This window comes from Scyliorhinus canicula, chromosome 14 (assembly GCF_902713615.1).
Source record: "Scyliorhinus canicula chromosome 14, sScyCan1.1, whole genome shotgun sequence".
Lineage (NCBI taxonomy): Eukaryota > Metazoa > Chordata > Chondrichthyes > Carcharhiniformes > Scyliorhinidae > Scyliorhinus > Scyliorhinus canicula.
In genome coordinates this window covers 100,187,534-100,206,791 of record NC_052159.1, presented here as the reverse complement: position 1 = coordinate 100,206,791, position 19,258 = coordinate 100,187,534, and the positions used below count along the sequence as shown (strand labels likewise).

General features: G+C 50.0%; 1 protein-coding gene across 1 annotated transcript in view; it reads left to right on the top strand.

Moving 5' to 3' along the window:
• Positions 1-19,258, top strand: part of LOC119977869 (macrophage metalloelastase-like) — a 50,842-nt gene that overhangs the window by 13,658 nt on the left and 17,926 nt on the right. The window contains exons 2-5 of the mRNA XM_038819132.1: positions 459-607; positions 3,824-3,969; positions 5,102-5,227; positions 15,779-15,940. Of these exons, the coding sequence (XP_038675060.1) occupies positions 459-607; positions 3,824-3,969; positions 5,102-5,227; positions 15,779-15,940 (583 nt within the window). The remainder of the gene's footprint in view (positions 1-458; positions 608-3,823; positions 3,970-5,101; positions 5,228-15,778; positions 15,941-19,258) is intronic.

Here is a 19,258-nt window from a genome sequence, read left to right as displayed (position 1 = left end):
ATTTTGACACTAAAACATATTCTCCACTCCGTCGCCAAATGCAATTTCGGCATCGGGGAGCGGGGAATCCAGCCCTAAATTTCTCTATATGAAATGTTTTGAAAATGAATTGCTCCAGTGAAAATACTACGATATTTAACAAGTTTGAAATCATTTCAAACTATCAAGTGTATTTATTTGGATGATACAAAGATTAGGAAGAAGTTTCTCTTTGAATGAAAGATGAAAAATGAGTGTTTCACCTAAATGAGAACCTACTAACAAAATTGAAGTCTCAAAACCCACAATTTTTAAAGTTGTATATTTTTGTGAATTAAGTCATTGGATTGCTAATTATGGGTAAAAAAATAGGCATTTTTTGTTTTTCATTTAAAAAGGAATTTCAACTCGTAATGACAATAAAAAAATTAGAGAATGAAATATTATCACCTAAAATTAAACTCTTATCTTGCACCTAGGATGCGCAGAAAACTTATCATCTTAAAGTAGACCCGGTCGATGGAGCTAAAGGTCCACAAGAAGGTCCCCAATGTGTAATGGCTATGAGAAAAGGCTCCAACATTGGTCCAGATCAACCAACGTTTGAAAAGCATAATATCACCTACAGGTATAGATCCTGGTTATGTGACACGTCAGTCATTCATTAACATTGTTCAATTTGACAGGAAATGCGCAGCACAAAGGCGCAGTGGTTAGCACTGTTGTCTCAAGGCGCTGGGGGCCCAGGTTGATCCCGGCTCTGGGTCACTGAATAGAATTTGGTCCCCATGGCTGTTCCGTGCGTCTGGGTGAAGAACTTGTTGTCAAAGGTGAAGACGTTGTGATCCAGAATGAAGCGGATGAGTTGCAAAATTGCAGAATTGTGTCTGGAAATTGGCAATTATCGGTGTTGAGTACTGAGGCTGTTGCAGCAATGCCGTCGTCATGGGGGATGCTGGTGTAGAGTGCTGAGATGTCCATTGTGACGAGGAATGTTCCTGGTTCAACTGGTCCATGGGTGCTGAGTTTCTGTAGGAAGTCTGTCGTGTCGTGTCTGGATCACAACGTCTTCACCTTCGACAACAAGTTCTTCATCCAGACACACGGAACAGCCATGGGGACCAAATTCGCACCTCAATATGCCAACATCTTCATGCGCAAGTTTGAACAAGACTTCCTCACCACACAGGACCGTCAACCGACGTCATACACCAGAAACATCAATTACATTTTTTTCCTTTGGACCCACAGCGAAGAATCACTGAAACGACTACACGATGACATCAATAAGTTCCATCCCACCATCAGACTCACCATGGACTACTCCAAAATCAGTTACATTCTTGGACACACTCATCTCCATCAAGGACGGTCATCTAAGCACTTCGCTTGACTGCAAGCCCACAGATAACCTCACGATGCTCCACTTCTCCAGCTTCCACCCTAAACACATTAAAGAAGCCATCCCCTATGGACAAGCCCTCCGTATACACAGGATCTGCTCAGGCGAAGAGGAGCATAACAGATATCTACAGACGCTGAAAGATGCCCTTGTATGAACGGGATATGGCGCTCAACTCATCGATCAACATTCCAACGCGCCACAGCAAAAAACCGCACCGACCTCCTCAGAAGACAAACACGGGACACAACCGACAGAGTACCCTTCGTCATCCAGTACTTTCCTGGAGTGGAGAAACTACAACATCTTCTTCGCAGTCTTCAACACATCATCGATGAAGGTGAACATCTTGCCAAGGTCATTCCCACACCCCCACTACTTGCCTTCAAACAACCGCGCAACCTTAAACAAACCATTGTTTGCAGCAAACTACCCAGACTTCAGAACAGCGACCACGACACCACACAACCCTGCCATGGCAATCTCTGCAAGACATGCCAGATCATCGACATGGATACCACCATTACACGTGAGAACACCACCCACTAGGTACGTGGTGTATACTCGTGCGACTCGGCCAACGTTGTCTACCTCATACGCTGCAGGAAAGGATGTCCTGAAGCGTGGTACATTGGTGAGACCATTCAAACGCTGCGACAATGAATAAAGGGCATCGCGCGACAATCACCAGACAGGAATGTTCCCTTCCAGTCGGGGAACACTTTAGCAGTCAAGGGCATTCAGTCTCTGATCTCCGGGTAAGCGTTCTCCAAGGTGGCCTTTAGGACGTGCAACAACGCAGAATTGCTGAGCAGAAACTTATAGCCAAGTTCCGCACACATGACTGCGGCTTCAACCGGGACCTGGGATTCATGTCGCATTACATTTATCTCCCACCATCTGGCCTGGACTTGCAAAATCCTACCAACTGTACTGGCTTGAGACAATTCACACCTCTTTAACCTGGGATTACCCCTATGTCTGGATCTGTAAAGACTTGATTACCTGCAAATGCTCGCATTCTAGGAATTGTCTGGCATCTTTGAATTTGTCTATATATGTTTTTGGAACATACCTCTTCATTCACCTGAGGAAGGAGCTAGTGTTTGAAACAAACCTGCTGGACTTTAACCTGGTGTTGTAAGACTTCTTACTGTGCTCACCCCAGTCCAACGCCGGCATCTCCACATCATCCTCTTTAGGGGACAGACTAAAGTGACCACACCTAGACATATCCAGAGAAATATGCCACACCTACAAACACTTTCATCGAAAAAATATTGACACTGGTTGCAGGGTGATCATTGCCTTGAGCTTTGTTAGCGTTGTTCTTTCTGAGTAAGAGCTGGAGATGTCTGTGAAATGTTTAGTTCATAGTTGACTCCTGTATGTGACAATTGTATTATTTAGCCTAGTACACATTTTAATATTTGCAGGTTTTTTCAAAGTGCAGGGCATTATAAATGGAAACTATTTGACCATACAAACTGTTTCCCAACAATGGCGATGAGAACCACCTTTAATTAATGTCAGGAGAGCAAAACTGCATTTTTCCACTACTTTTCTTATTCAACCTCATCCAAAATGAAACCCCGCGCTGCAGGGTTCCCTTTTACCCAAATTGTATCAATCATACACAATGTTCGATTGCAATCACAGACAAGCTGGAGTGAGTAGGGGTGGAGAACATCAGCGAACCAGTTGGAACTTCACAGCAACCCAGCAGCTTCCATTATCATTTTTTTGATGCTAAACTACAAACGATCCAATTGTTGAATCTAATGTCACTTTGTTACGTTGTGTAATCGATCCACGTTGTGGATCCATTGTCACGTTGTGTAATCGATTCACGTTGTGGATCCATTGTCACGTTATGTAATCTAGAATTGTCAACACTGCAATCTCCAGATTGTAAGTAGCACCATAACCACTGGCCTACCTGTTCCCTCAAGGAAGATTTGTCTGAGTTTAGGATCTTACCCACAAGGAGTGCTGTAGAAGGCCCTGGCCTGCATGGTATTGGGCAGCTCAATCAGACAGTTACAGAACAGTGCACAAATGCAGAATGGTTTCACACAGAGATGTCCCCAAGCATTTCATACTGCTTGGGCACTTCCAAATAAATTGATAAAGTTCTTCTACTGAATCTCCAAATTCAATGTGAGACAGGATCTTTGGGGTCTAAGTCAATGGGCTCAGGAGTAGAAGAAAATCAGGAACCGGTTCTCCCGTCAGGATCCCTCCTCATGCTCTCTCAGTGATTCACATAGTCTCTCCCCTGTTTGGATGCTAACATTTGTCACCAGGGAAGTGACTGGAGCAGGGAGCGTGAACCGTTTACTGACAGGTGGACACTGATCTCAGAAACAGCTGCGTATAATCAGCATAATTATTCTTATAGTTTTTAAAGATAGTGATGCAATTGATTTTGTCTCCACACAGAGTACAGAACTATACATCTGGATTACCGCAAAATGTGGTGGATGGCATTTTGCAAAAGGCTTTCCAAGTATGGGCTAATGTTACTCCATTGACATTTACACAGACACAATTTCCTGCAGACATTGAAATTAAATTTGTTTCTGGAGGTAGGTTCAAACAATAAAATTAAAAGTAACAATCACAAATGCTGGAATATGAAATAAGACCGGAAATTCAATAGACCAATCAGAGGTTTGAACATAAGAACAATAAGTTCTGGCGTTTCCGGTACAGAGGGTTGAAAGGTTCATTGATTGTATTATTGTACAGGGAATCAGGAAGCCCAGACTATTGTCATGAGACTTGGGTCAGGAATACAGGGCATTTCCCAATGGCAGGATAGCACATAGAGGCTCTATAAGTTGGGAACCATGACAGCGGCACATGCCTCCTGCCCAAATATGCCTGCCAATCTGCCACTACAATTTTACCAGTGTCGGGAATGTATCATATTGCATACTCACCCAAGGGCCAAATGAGGCCTTAAAATGGCCAACAAATAGCTCTTTAGTGCCTCCTCCTTTAGGCCGGGATTGTACCCGCAATGGCGTAGGTTCAGCAGTGTAGGGGGCTCGGCATTAATACTTGAACCAACCTGGTGAAACGTACTGAACTGGTGGCTGGGCAGGGAGAGCGGGTGTCTCCTTTTAGAGACTACTTTATCCATCAGAGGCCTTACCCCAAAGTGAATTCCCCATCCTGACCCTCCTCATCCAGCATTTGACCTGGTATCTCCCTGCCTTCGTACTTGGTCACAGTGTGAGTCCGAATGTAACTCACCAATGGGCTGCATTGCTGAGCGCCTTTCTCGGGGTATGTTGCAGCCACAGCAGTGGCCACAGTTTTCGGTTTAGTTAGGGAGCATCCAGCCATTCAATTAACCGATCACTTTTAACGGCCTCTTGAAATGGAACAGTAGTGCTATATCTCAAACAAATTAATAGCCCAACGGCTGATTAATAGCTGTTGGACAAGCTGGTCAGGTGAAGTGGGCTTACACCTTACAATTACACCAATGTGGCAGGGATCTCAGTAATACGTTCAAATCCCATCCTGATATTTGGTGAATTTAAATTTGATTAATGAAATAAAAAAAGGAACAAAAGGTGGGATCAGCTGGATTGGTCAACTGTTATCACCAGCATTCTCTGATTCAAGTTCAAACAATTGTATATGATGTTTTCATCTCTAGCTGCAAATGAATTTTCACTGACACGTTCGTTCAATCTTGCTTGCTAGTTCATGGCGACTTTTTTCCATTTGAGGGACACGGTAGGGTTCTGGCCCATGCCTTTCCTCCTGGACCAGGTATTGGAAGTGATGTTCATTTCAATGAGGATGAAAATTGGACAACAGGAAGACATGGTAAGTGTTTTTCACCAGTAATTGCAACGTGCTTGAGTGTTTGCTGATGGCTACACACACTGTTGCTGTCAGTGCATGTTAGAAAGTCAGGAGGAGGCGGGGGTGTTGTGGTATTATCAATGAACCCAAGGTAATGATCTAGGATTCTGGGTTCAAATCCCACCATGATAAATGGCCAAATGTGCATTCAATAAAAAAAAATCTGGAATTAAAAGTTTAATGGTGACCACAAAACCATTGTAAAAATCCACCGGGTTCACTAATGTCCCTTAGGGAAATAAATCTACCATCCTTCCCTGGTCTGACCAACTGTGACTCCACGTCCACAGCGACATGGTTGACTCTGTTTAAGGTCAATTGGGGATGGGCAACCAGCAACGCCTACATCCTTGGAATGAATTTTAAAAGGTCAAGATATGGGACGTGCAGGTCAATGACTGCAGGCATAGATTTGGAACAATGGGTGAAGGATGGTGGACGGTGATATATTGCAGTCCAGATTGGAATGATCTATAGGGAACAATCTTGGCATGCAATGAATAGGAAAATTGTATGATATGGAAATTACCATTTGTATTCTGCATCAGGAAATCACTTGAGTAGCCTTAGATTTATCCATCTGGCTCAAGTTTTACAATCCAGAATCCCGATAGCCAGGCTCCACAGAGGGCAAACATGTTCCGAAAATTTATTCCAATTTTACACAATTACCAGACTGGTCAACTTGCAGCAAAACATTGAGCCTGCCGAGGCGGCCTTGGCAGAAATACGGATCAGAAAGTGGGGGCATTTGGAGCTCAGGTTTGTGCTATTCCTGAATTCCTAATGGCGAGTTCAGCTCTAAGCCATCTTGGCAAGATTCTCCCTTGGGTGTGTTCTCAGGCAATTTTCTTTCAAATCCATTTTTGGGATATGGGCATGACTTGCAAAGCCAGCATATACTGTCCTCCATTGAATAATGGTGGCCATTCAGGCTCCTTTTGTGGATTGATATGGAGAAACCGCTCTGGCAATCAACGTTTCATTGTTTTGATGTGGTGTTGGTAGAGCGAGACGAAGGTTCCAGAAAATTATGGGTGGACGTTTACAGTCCTGTCAAGGTGGGGGATTTAAAATGCAGCAAACTGTTCAAACGTCCACTGCCTTCGACGGGATGGGAAAATCCCACTAGCAGGAGGGGCCATGAACTTCCCATCCTGTGACAAAGCATGAATGTTCAGATTCTTCTGGAACAGATTATGTCGGTATGTCAGCAGTGTGCCTGATTTAAATTCTAGCAGGAAGAATTGAATCTAGGAGGGGTTGGGAGGAGGGGTTTATAAGATGTAGAGGAGAACATAGTGGGAGGATAGGCCAATAGGGGGAAACAATGGTGAAGCTTACTGAAGTAACTGAAAGTTGGATGCTGAGAGAATCTCCGGATTGAAGTAACTAAAAAAAGAAAATTGACTCCTGATGTATTCCTGTGGGAGTGAGGAATGCCATTGTGGCCCCACTGATGCCTCTTGTACGGCAGATCCACTTTAATCAGAGGTGCTACATGTTTCCAGTGCTACCTCATAATGCGATGTCACAACAAAGGACGGCACAGTGCATAGTGGTTAGCACTGCTGCCCACAGCGCCAGGGACCCGGGTTCGATTCCTGGCTTGGGTCACTGTCTGTGTGGAGTTTGTACATTCTCCCTGTGTCTGTATCGGTTTCCTCCGGGTGCTCCGGTTTCCTCCCACAGTCCAAAGATGTGCGGGTTAGGTGGATTGGCCATGCTAAATTGCCCTTAGTGTCCAAAAAAAAAGGTTAGGAGGGTTTACCGGGTTACAGGGATAGGGTGGTACTGTTTAACCATGCTGCCCGTAAAGGAAAGACTGACTGGCACCTTCATGTCCATGGAGACCATTTCACCATGCGGAATAGGATCTCAGATGCACTTAACAGCCACCTGTCTCTAAAGGCCACGATTGAGGCAAAGATCCAACACAGGATCAACTGAGCTGGCTCAGCCTTTTACAAACTACAGCAGTGAGTGCTTGACAACAAAGACTTTCCCAATTCAAAAGAAGCCCTACTGTACATAGCAACCGTCACCAGCACCCCCCTTTACTGCAGTGGGAACGAGACTGAGTGTTAGTGACAAATAAGAACATTGGAGAAATTCCATAAGCATGACCCATAAATGGAAGGACCATTGAGCAAATGCTTCTTGAAGCCATCTCAACAAGCATGCGGGAAGAACGTCTGCAAAATCAACTTCAACAGATTGGACACGGTGCTCAGAAGGCTGAAAATCACCATCCCAACCTAATCCTGTTCTCTCCAATGGCCAACATTCTGGACAGGACAAAGAAAACACTTCAAAAACACTCTGAAGCTCTTCCTGAAAAACAGCAGCATTGCCCCTCAATGGCTGGCAGAGGCTCACTGCTAATAGTTCAGAATGGTGGCAACTTGTCCCTCAAACTGCATCATACTGTGAGTCCCTGCATCTTATCCTGGCAATAGAGAATGAAAGAAAAGAAGCAAATTCTTCAGTCCATATCCAGCTACAGTGTTGTGGGACATCCTGCCTCAGGTGACTAAAGGTATACAGGGCGATAATCGTCCTATTCAGTCACTTAAAGACCCATGGTGGAAACCTGCAACCCTGACTAGACAGTCAGCACTGATGGCAAAAATAACTATTGAAATTCTCAAATAATTGACAACCGTGGGCTATAAACAGCAATGTACAATACCGTCAGATCCATAGGGAGAGATTCTCCGACCCCCCGCAGCCAAAAAATGGCACCTATTGGAATCGCGGCATGCGCCTCGCAGAATAGCGAGGACTGGCACGACGCAATGGGCCCTGGGGCTGCTCCAATTCTCTGGGCCGGATGGGCCGAAGTCCCGCCTGTGTAAATCAACCAACATTTTTAATGGCGTCAACCAGTCGTGCTGGTTGACGCCGACCAGCACGGAGGAAGGTTCAGCGTGTTGCAGCCGCCGGAGAAGTGACGGCACAGCCGCAGGTGGGGGGGGTCATGGGAGCCGGTGGAGGGTGAGTGCCGGAGAGGGTGAGTGGTGGGGAGGGGGGGCTGGGGAGGGGGGGAGGGCTGGGAAAGGGGTGGGGGCTGGGGAGGGTGAGTGCCAGGGAATGTGAGTGCCGGTGAGGGGGGCTGGGGAGGGTGAGTGCCAGGGAATGTGAGTGCCGGGGGAGGGGGGCTGGGGAGGGTGAGTGCCAGGGAATGTGAGTGCCGGGGAGGGGGGCTGGGGAGGGGGGGGGGGGGGCTGGGGAGGGAGTGCCGGGGGGGTGAGTGGTGGGGAGGGGGAGCTGGGGAGGGGGGGGCTGGGAAGGGGGGTGGGGGCTTGGGAGGGTGAGTGCCGGGGAGGGGTGGCTGGGGAGGGTGAGTGCTGGGGAGGGTGGGAGGGTGAGTGTCGGGGAGGGGGGGGGCTGGGGAGGGTGAGTGCCAGGGAATGTGAGTGCCGGGGGAGGGGGGCTGGGGAGGGGGGGGGGCCGGGGAGGGTGAGTGCCGGGGAGACTGAATGCCGGGGATGGTGCTGGGGGGGGGGGGGGGGGGGGCGGGAAGGGTGAGTGCGGGGGAGGGTGAGTGGTGCCGGGGAGGGGGGGCTGGGGAGGAGGGTGTGGGTGGGAGAGTGAGTGCCGGGGAGGGGGGGAGGGTGAGTGCCGGGGGGGGGGGGGGGGGGGGGGGGGGGGGGGGGGGGGGGGGGCTGGGGAGGAGGGGGGTGGGTGGGTGCGGGGAGGGTGAGTGCCAGGGAGGGCGAGTGCCGGAGAGGGGGGAGGGCAAGTGCCGGGGAGGGGGGAGGGGAGAGTGCCGGGGAGGGCGAGTGCCAGGGAGGGTGGGAGGGTGAGTGCCGGGGAGGGTGGGCTTGGGAGGGTGAGTGCCGGGGAGAGGGGGGGGCTGGACAGGGTGAGTGCCGGGGAGGGGGGGGGGTGTTTGGCCTGGCCAGATGCCAGCTGGCAACAGTTGCGACCATGCAGCCCATGGCACCTGAGGGGGGTATGGGCAATGATGACATGTGGTCTATCCCCCATCCCCCACCCCCTGCAGGCCGTTATGTTTGGGCATCACCCAGCGATGTTGGCCGTTGTGGCGGGAGCTGCCCTTCTGCAGGTTGCCCTGCGGGAGCAGGAGCAGGAGCGTGCCAGGGAAGTGGCAGAGGCTGCCGCAGAGGAGCGTGCCACAGGGAGGCAGGTGGCAGCAGCCCAGGCTGGAGGGCAGCCCGCCTGACAGGACGAGGAGGAGGAGGAGGAGGGGAAGGAGGAGGTCATGGCGCCACGGTGATGGAGATGACCGATGAGGCCCTGTGTGTACCGGCGCAGCACATCGTACCAGGACCTCACAGACCGGGCATGCAGCAGGAGACTCAGGATGAGCCGGGAAACCATCGCCCATATTTACCATCTCATGGCACGCGTGGCACTGGGGGAGGACACCCTCGCTCGTTGGCCATCAAGGTTACGGTGGTCCTGAACCTCTACGCGACGGGGTCATTCCAGTCACCGAGTGGGGACCTGTCTGTCATCTCGCTGGCATCGGTGCATTGGTGCGTGACGGACGCCCTGTATGCCATCACGGATCGCTACATCCAGTTCCCTGTGGACCGCGCCCACCAGGGTGTCCGGGCAGCGGGATTCACTGCCGTGGCTAGGATACCCTATGATCGTCCAGGGGGCGATCAGTGGATAACAGGGCCGTGTTCACGAACAGGAAGGGGACCCACTCCATGAACATTCAGGTGGTCTGTGACCACCGCATGAGGATCCTGCACGTCTGCGCCCGGTACCCGGGCAGTGCACATGACTCGTGCGTATTGGTGCAATCGTTCATCCCCGCCATGTTCGACGGACACCCCACTCCCCCGGCTGAGGGGCTGGTTGCTGGGCGACAAGCGTTACCCGTTGTGGTCATGGCTGATGATGCCTGTACAGAGGCCACAGACTGACGCGGAGAACCGCTACAACGATGCCCATGCAGCGACCAGGGGTGTGATCGAGAGGTGCTTTGCGCTGCTGAACATAGAACATAGAACATAGAACGATACAGTGCAGTACAGGCCCTTCGGCCCTCGATGTTGCACCGACATGGAAAAAAACTAAAGGCCATCTAACCTACACTATGCCCTTATCATCCATATGCTTATCCAATAAACTTTTAAATGCCCTCAATGTTGGCGATGTGCTTCAGGTGTCTGGACCACTCTGGAGGGACTCTCCAGTACCCGTCGGATAGGGTCGGCCGCATTGTTGTGGTCTGCTGCGTCCTGCAGAACATAGCCCACCACCGACCATCCTCACCCCACCCACCCACCGCCAACCACCCTCACCCACCACCAATCACCCTCACCCAACCCACCCACCACCAGCCACCCACACCCACCCACCCACCACCAACCACCCTCACATTATCCACATGTACACCACCCCTTCATTGCACTTCATTCCACTGCAGTACAACGGGTGGGCTCACACGGTCGCCAGTGGAAGCGTGCCTATTGCAGGCCATGGAGGATGATGACAACCCACCCTGCAATGTGCTCCGGGCTCTACATCGTTAGACTGACCCATGGCCACAGTACCACCCTCCACCCGTACCGTCCCTGCATGCAGCCGTGACACTGCAGCGCACGGTCCCATCGTCTGCCCGGGCGAGTGGTGAGGGCGACCCGGGGGGGGGGGGGGGAAGGGGGGAGGGGGGGGGAACGTCCTATCACCCCTCACACACACACTGGCACTCACCTCACACCACACCCCCGCACGCTTAGGACAGAGCACAGAGGCAGCTTCTGTAGGTGTGAAAGTGATTTTAATGACAAACAGTCCCTGTTTGTCACAAATCTGTGCCCTGCACCCGTGCCAACTTACTCAGTGTCTAATTTTCTGGCCTTACGGGCCCTTTGACTACGCCTAGGTGGTTCCCCAGACGGTACTGCAGGACTGGAGGTGGACTCCTGTGCTTCCTGCCCTGTGACTCGGGATCCCTTTGGCGGCCATTTCCTGGGGTGGCCCGGCCTGGATGGGCCAGGCTGCGGCTCGGGCGACTGGGATGGTGAGCTGCCAGCTTGTCCTGCCCATTGCCCACCAGATGCACCCGGGACGGAAGTGGGGGGGGGGGGGGGGGGGGGGGGGCGGGGGGGGGAGTCTGAGGTGTCGTGGGGTTCTGGGACCTCCCCTGCAGGGGGATCCAGAGCAGGTCCCAGCACCACCTCCTCCCTCGGGGTGCCCGATGGCCCCCGGGCCTGTCCATGGGTCGGGGATACGAATGGATCGAGCCATCCGCGCCTCCCCCGACACCTGGCACTGCCAGTCCTGGAGGCCCGCCCCGGTATCAACAAGGGTCTGCATGTTTGCAGCCATGGAGCTCAGGGAGTTGGCCATCCCTGTCTGTGTCTGGGCGACGCCAGCCAGCACCTGGGCACTGGCACCAATGCCCTCAGCGATGGCCTGCTGAGACTGGGTCATGGCCTGCTGGGACTGGGCCATGGCCTGCTGGGACTGGGCCATGGCCTGCTGGGACTGGGCCATGGCCTGCTGGGACTGGGTCATGGCCTGCTGGGACTGGGCCATGGCCTGCTGGGACTGGGCCATGGCCTGCTGGGACTGGGCCATGGCCTGCTGGGACTGGGTCATGGCCTGCTGGGACTGGGTCATGGCCTGCTGGGACTGGGCCATGGCCTGCTGAGACAGGGTCTATCCCTGTCTTGTGGGCGCCCTGGCACAGGGTGGGGGCGTCGTATGCCTGACGGGCCGGGTCTATCACTGTCTTGTGGGCGCCCTGGCACGTCCTAGGGGTGGTCGGCATCCGCAGGGACAGGTGGTCCTGCAATACACAACGCAGCATGCATGGTTAGACACGCAGATGGGGATCGGGGATGGGGGAAGGGGGAAAGGGGGGATGGGGAAAGAGGGGATGGGGAAGGGGGGGTGGGGAAGGGGGATGGGGAAGGGGATTGGGGGAAGGGGGGATGGGGAAGGGGGGATGGGGAATGTGGGGAAGGGGGATGGGGAAGGGGGGATGGGGGATGTGGGGAAGGGGGGATGGAGATGGGGCAAAGGGGAAATGGGGGATGGGGAAGGGGGATGGGGAAGGAGGGATGGGGAAAGGAGGGATCGGGAAGGGGGAAGGGAGAAAGGGGAAAGGGGGGATGGGGATGTGGGGAAGGGGGGATGGGGCAAAGGGGAAACGGGGGATGGGGAAGGGGAAGGGGATGGGGAAAGGAGGGATCTGGAAGGGGGAAGGGGGATGGGGGATGGGGAAGGGGAATGGGGATGTGAGGAAGGGGGGATGGGGAAGGGGGTGGGGCAAAGAGGAAATGGGGGATCGGGAAGGAAGGTGGGGAAGGGGGGATGGGGAAGGGGGATGGAGAAGGGGAAAGGGGGGATGGGGAAAGGGGGAAAGGGGGAATGGGGAAGAGGGAAAGGAGGGATCGGGAAGGGGGATGGGGAAGGGGGTGGGGGAGGGGGATAGGGGGAAGGGGGAAAGGGGGGATGGGGAAGGGAGGATGGAGGAATGGGGCAAGGGGGGAGGGGGCAAGGAAGAATGGGGGGGCAGGCAGTGGGGGGGTCTCACTTGGTGCTCCGCCCTGGACTCCACTTCCACAACCTTCGGTTCTCGGGTCCGCCTGCAAGGTCCAGGGTCCTCTCCTCCAGAACGGTGAGGGGGCGCAATTCAGGTGGAACCCCTCCGGTCCTCTTACGCTCATGGTTGTGATGAGCACACTTCTCCTGTGGGGGTGGGGGGGTGGGGGTGGGGGGGGGGGGTGGGGTGGGGTGGGGGGGTGGGGGGGGGAGGTGGGGGGGGGGGTTGGATGGCAGGGATAAAGGGCAACAGTGTTAGGCAGACATATACCTGCAGACCAGCGGTTGTGTGTATGTTGGCAGAGGCTCACACCCCATCCTGCCAATGCAGCCTACATGAGTGGGTGCAGCCATGTCGGTTTCAGCAAGGGCTGTCCCATCGGGAGGGGTGGGGGGGGGGTTTTATTCACCCTGGCTGCCCTGACAAGATCATTGACCTTCTTGTGGCACTGGATGTCTGTCCTGGCTGTTCTGGCCACGGCGCTGATGGCCTCTGCCACCTCCCTCCCTCAGGCGCTGGCTGTAGTGGGGTGCGACCCTGCGGCTGTGTCCGGGGTACAGGGCCTCCCTCCTCTCCACTGCACTCAGGACCGCCTCGATGTCGCCCTCCTGGAACCTCGGCGCTGCGCGGCCATTTGCTGCATCTCCAGCGGGGGTGTCTTTTGTGCTGCGACGCTGCGCAGCATCAATGATGCCGCGCACGTCTGCGACAGGTGATGCTGCCGCGATTGGCTTTACGCCGCTGGTAGCCCCTTCCGGGTCGGAGGTTTTCCGACGTTACTGGTGGCCCGACGTCGGAGTGGTTCGCGCCGTTTTTGGCGCCGGCGCGGGATATTCTGCCGACTGCGGGAGAATCCCACCCATAGAATCCCTACAGTGCAGAAGGAGCCCATTCGGCCCATCGAGTCTGCACTGACTCTCCAAAAGAACCCCCCCACCCAGGCACACTCCCCTACCCTCTCCCATAACCCCGTGCATTGATCATGGCCATTCCACCTAACCGGCATATGTTTGGAGTAGTCATCTTGGCCAAATCTTAAATGATATTGAGAAAACTACCGTTATTCTAATGAAATCATATTCAATCACCTGAGAGGGTAAATGAGGCCTTGGTTGACATTCGCATCCAACCCACTGAAGCCCCAATAATGCAGCACTCCATCAGTGCTGGACTGAGCTGTTAGACTAGATTATACACTCAAAAGACAATGCTGAACTAAATCTGAACACACTTAATTCAAAGGTTTGAGTGCTACGACTGAGCCACACTCGGGAGTTGGTCTAAATGATAATCGTTCTTGGCCATATAAATATGAATCTGATGGTTGGACATGCTGAGATGCCTTGAGCAGCTTTGTTCTGGTGAGGGGGGTCTGCAACATGTCATTGATACATTACGTAATGAGGTTGATGGAGGCTTTCCTCTGTAACCACTGCCAGATTGTAAACCAAATTTGTAACATAACCTGAAATATGGCACTTAGATTCATTTCAGAAATCAATGTGACCATTCTCAGGGAATTGTCAATTTCATCTGCCTACAACAATTGGAAAACTAAATAAGTGTGTGATGGAACAAATGGGCTGGATTCAGTATCAGAATCAGAGTCTGAAATTGACTTTAATGTGTATGGATTGAACTGCCAGTGCAACATATGTTCGACTGATGTAGTGTCTGCTTGTTTTCATTCCGTGGATCATTTTCTGGTCCATTTCATCCTGGATCACTTTGGAAAATATAAATCTGTGACCTATATGGGAAACCTATAGGGGATATAGAGAACCAGGTGGGGTGTTGCAACGACAGCAATCACTCCCTCAATGTCAGTAAAACCAAAGAGCTGGTCATTAACTTCAAGAAGCAAAGTATCGTACACATGTCTGCATCAATGGTGCCGAGGTGGAGATGGTTGACAGCTTCGAATTCCTAGGTAAGCACATCACCAACAATCTGTCCTGGTCCACCCATGGCCAGGTGGACGCTATGTCCCGCTATGACCAGGAAAGCACAACAGCGCCAACACTCCCTCAGGAAACTTAGGAAATTTGGCCTGTCCACATTGACACTTACCAACTTTTACAGACGCACCATAAAAAGCATCCTATCTGGTTGTATCACAGCCTGGTATGTCAGCTGCTAAGCCCAAGCCTGTAAGAAACTACAGAGAGTTGTGAACACCACCCAGTCCATCACACGAACCTGCCTCCCATCCATTGACTCTGTCTACACCTTCTTCTGCCTTGGGAAACCGGGCATCGTAATTAAAGACTCTTCTGCTGCCTTGGGAAACCGGGCATCGTAATTAAAGACTCTTCTGCTTCCTTGGGAAACCGGGCATCGTAATTAAAGACTCTTCTGCTTCCTTGGGAAACCGGGCATCGTAATTAAAGACCCTTCTGCTGCCTTGGGAAACCGGGCATCATAATCAAAGACCCCTCCTACCCGGCTTATTCACTCTTCCAACTTCTTCCATCGGGCAAGTGATATAAAAGTCTGAGAACACACACTAACAGATTCAAAAACAGCTTTATCCCTGCTGTTACCAGACTCCTAAATGACCCTTTTATGGACTGATCTGATCTCTTCACACATCTTCTCGACTGAGCAGTACTGCACTCCTGTATGCTTCACCTGATGCATGTGTCTATTTATTTATATAGTGTATTTATGTATGCCCAATTTTTTTTTTCATGTATGGAACGATCTGTCTGGACTGTACGCAGAACAATATATTTCACTGCACCTTGATACACGTGACAATAAACAAATCCAATCCAACATGTTAATAGAAGGTAGCAGTCTCCGATATGATCAGGATACATATATTGATCTGTAATTTTAGAATCTAATTCAATACCAACCTACATGATTGGCAAAAGAACTAAAATATATTGTACATCGATAATGGAAAAATATGCCCAATAATTTAAAGTTGAAGCAAGTTTGAACACAATATTTTAACATTGTTTTTCCAGAATTCAACTTGTTTCTCGTTGCACTCCATGAAATTGGACACTCTCTTGGACTTGGTCATTCTGAGGATAAAAGCGACATGATGTTTCACAAATATAAATATGTGGAAACAGATGGATTTATACTTCCAAGTGGTGATGTTAAAGCAATCCAGGCTTTATATGGTACAAAATTAATGACTAACTATATAGTGTTTTTAAAGTACTCATGAGTGTTAACCACCAAATCATTTGACAACACATTTGGGCTAATGAGCTTGGCAAAATTCTCGAGTTTAATTATCATCTGATAAGAGGAAAGAAAGATAGAAAGAAAGGTCAGTTTACAGAGGGAATTTTGGAGCTAGGATCCTTGGCTATGTAGGCACAAAAGCAAATTGTAATGATTAAAAGCAGGAATGCAAAAGGAGTAGTATTAGAGAAACATTGAAACATGGGAAATAGGAGCAGGAGTAGGCCATTTGGCCCTTTGAGCCTGCTCCCCATTCCATATGATCATGACTGATCCTCTATCTCCCGCATTCTCCCGTGATTCCTTTAGAGTCTAGAAATCTGTTTATTGCCTTCTTAAACATATTCAGTGATTTGGCCTCCACAGCCTTCTGTGGTCGCGAATTCCACAGATCCACCACCCTCCAAGTGAAGGTGTGGCCTACCCCTAATCCTGAGACTGTGAGCCCTTGTTCTAGACTTCTCCCAGCCAGAGAAAATGGCATACCTATATCCAGTCTGTCCAGCCCTCTCAGAATTTTATACATTTTAATGAGGTCCCCTCTCATTATTCTAAACTCCAGTGAGTACAGGCCTAGTAGACACAATCTCTCCTCGTATGGAAAGTATACGGGTTGGTTTAGCTCACTAGGGGCTGGTTTAGCTCACTCAGCTAAATCATTGGCTTTTAAAGCAGACCAAGCAGGCCAGCAGCACGGTTCGATTCCCGTACCAGCCTCCTCGGACAGGCGCCGGAATGTGGCGAACTAGGGGCTTTTCACAGTAACTTCATTGAAGCCTACTCGTGACAATAAGCGATTTTCATTTTTCATTTCAAGTATAGGTGCCTAAAAAGACATATGAAAGATAAGGGAGTTGCAAGATCACCGAAAAATTTGAGAACAAGTCTGGGAATCTTCAAATCAAGGGAGCTTAACAGGGTCCCAAAGTAGATTAGTGAGTGCATCCACTGCTTGTGAACCTCATGTTCCTTTGCCCCATTCATGGTTACAGAATCTTTTTACTGCCTTGCTTCATCGCCTGAAATGTCCTACATTAAGATCTTCCTCTTTTTCACCTCTCTTTTCATCTTTAAATTTGGCACAAATCTTTTCCAATTCTTCCGATCCTTCATGACTAGGTATTTAATTCTTTTTCCTCTTTATGAATTTCGGAGTAGAATTTCCACAGATGTTCTATTGATCTTTTGGCATAACCTCAGCAGAGAAATAACACCAGAAAGTCTGGAGTAACAACATGAACATTTCATAATGCCGTTTCTCATTCGATTTTTGCCAATTTTTAGAAGTCTGACAAAAATCTGTCTACCTCTGCCTTGAATATATTCAATGACCAACCTCCACTGCACTCTGGGATAGAGAACTACAAAGGTCCACAACCCTTTAGGGAAAATAAATTCCTCAACTCTTCTTAAATTGGAGACCCATTATTTTTTAAATGTTTTCCCTCGTTCTAGATTCCTGCATAAGAGTGGCATCGGAAGCTGAGATGTTCTCAAGCCTTTTAATCTCCAATGACTAAAGGCCCATCTTGTTCAACCATTCCACATAACAAACCCTTCATACCATGAATGAACCAAATGAACTTTCTCAAAACTGCCACAAATACAAACATTTCTCTCCTCATATAAGAAGAGTGGTTCTCCAGGTTTAGTCTCAATAATGCCCAGAAAGTTACAGTAAGACTTCTCCACTCTTATCCTCCATCCTCCTTACTAGAAAGGGCTTCATTTGATTTATCTTCCAAATTACTTACTGCACTAGTATGCTAACATTTTGTGATTCATGGACGAGAACATCCAGATCCTCTGTACCTCAACATTCCGTAATCTCTCTCACTTTATAGAATGTTCCTATTTTCTACACTTTCGTCAAAGGGAGCAACATCACGGGCTGGATTTCCGATCCTGTGGCTATATCCACATGATCCATCTGGTCTTACGACCAGAAGGTCGGCGCCGCCCCCACACTGATCCTCCCCCAAAAAAATGAGTTTAATTTCAAGCTTTGCTCCCCTTCCTCCCCCAGCCACCATCAGCCCCACAATCACTCCATTTCTTCCACACCAGTCTTTGCACCATACATTAATCTACCATTCTTATTTACCCTTTGCCAATTTGCTTGTGATTCATTTAATCATCCAAATAACTTTTATAGCTCTGCTTCTCAATCTAGTGGCATCAACAGTCACTTGATAGGGCAAGAATTGAGACCATTTAACATTGCTGGATGTCCCATGCGCAATTTCCGGCCTTGCTTCATGGACCATTTCCCTATGGAAATCATCCGTTCCTGTGGGAAAATCGATTCTGACGCAAGGGGCTGGATTCTCCAATGTTGCAGCTATGTCCAGAGGGAGGGCCTGGTCTTCTGACCAAAAGGTCGCCGCCACCCCTGCACTGACGCTCCACCCAGTGGGGGACTCACAGCCACGCCAAGTAAAGCTCCCGCTAGCAGGTATGGACGGAGAGTGGCCGGGTTCTTGGCCGCGCATGCGCACAGTGGCGACCTGCAACAGCCACGCCGTACAACATTTCGGCGTAAAAACGGATTCTCCGGTCAATCGCCGAACACAATTTTGGTGTCAGCAATCGAAGAATCCCGCCCATGGTGTTTCAATTTATAATGCCTTTTTCAGGAACCAATTGTGTTGTCAGTCTGAGGGCTGCCTGTACACTCATGTCTACCAGTTGCAACACACCCCTGCCTTGCCACTTTTGTTGCCCTTCATTTATCTAAGTTTTAAAATATAAGCCAATGGTTATTTGTTATTTAACAATCTAAGCTATTCATTTTATACAGGACTTCTATCTCCCCTTCACTATTGTAAACAAGTGTCCAAGTTTAGAGAAAGAAACCTTCAAACTTACCATTCAGTCACCAATCTACTTGCAGCTAATGCAGCTGTGTTCCCCTCCAATTCTATTTCCTCACTGTGCCAAATTCCCTCACTCACTAAATTCCTAAGGTCAGTACTCTGCTAAAGATGTAAACCTGTTCAGGTGGCCTCAATGCTACTTGTTCCATGCGTGAGGATAATTTTTCCCTAATTATGTTAGTTGGAATTCCAAAGCCTTGAGTCAAGCACTGCTGACTATGGAACCAGTTTTAAATAGCTACCTGATTAACAAATTGTGCAACTGCGGCCAGCAGGCAGTTTGTTTACCACTGACTCAATCTGAAATAAACTACAAGTTAATATTAACGTTAAGGTGAATGATAAATGCAGCTGGACAAGATTTTAGAAAGCAAT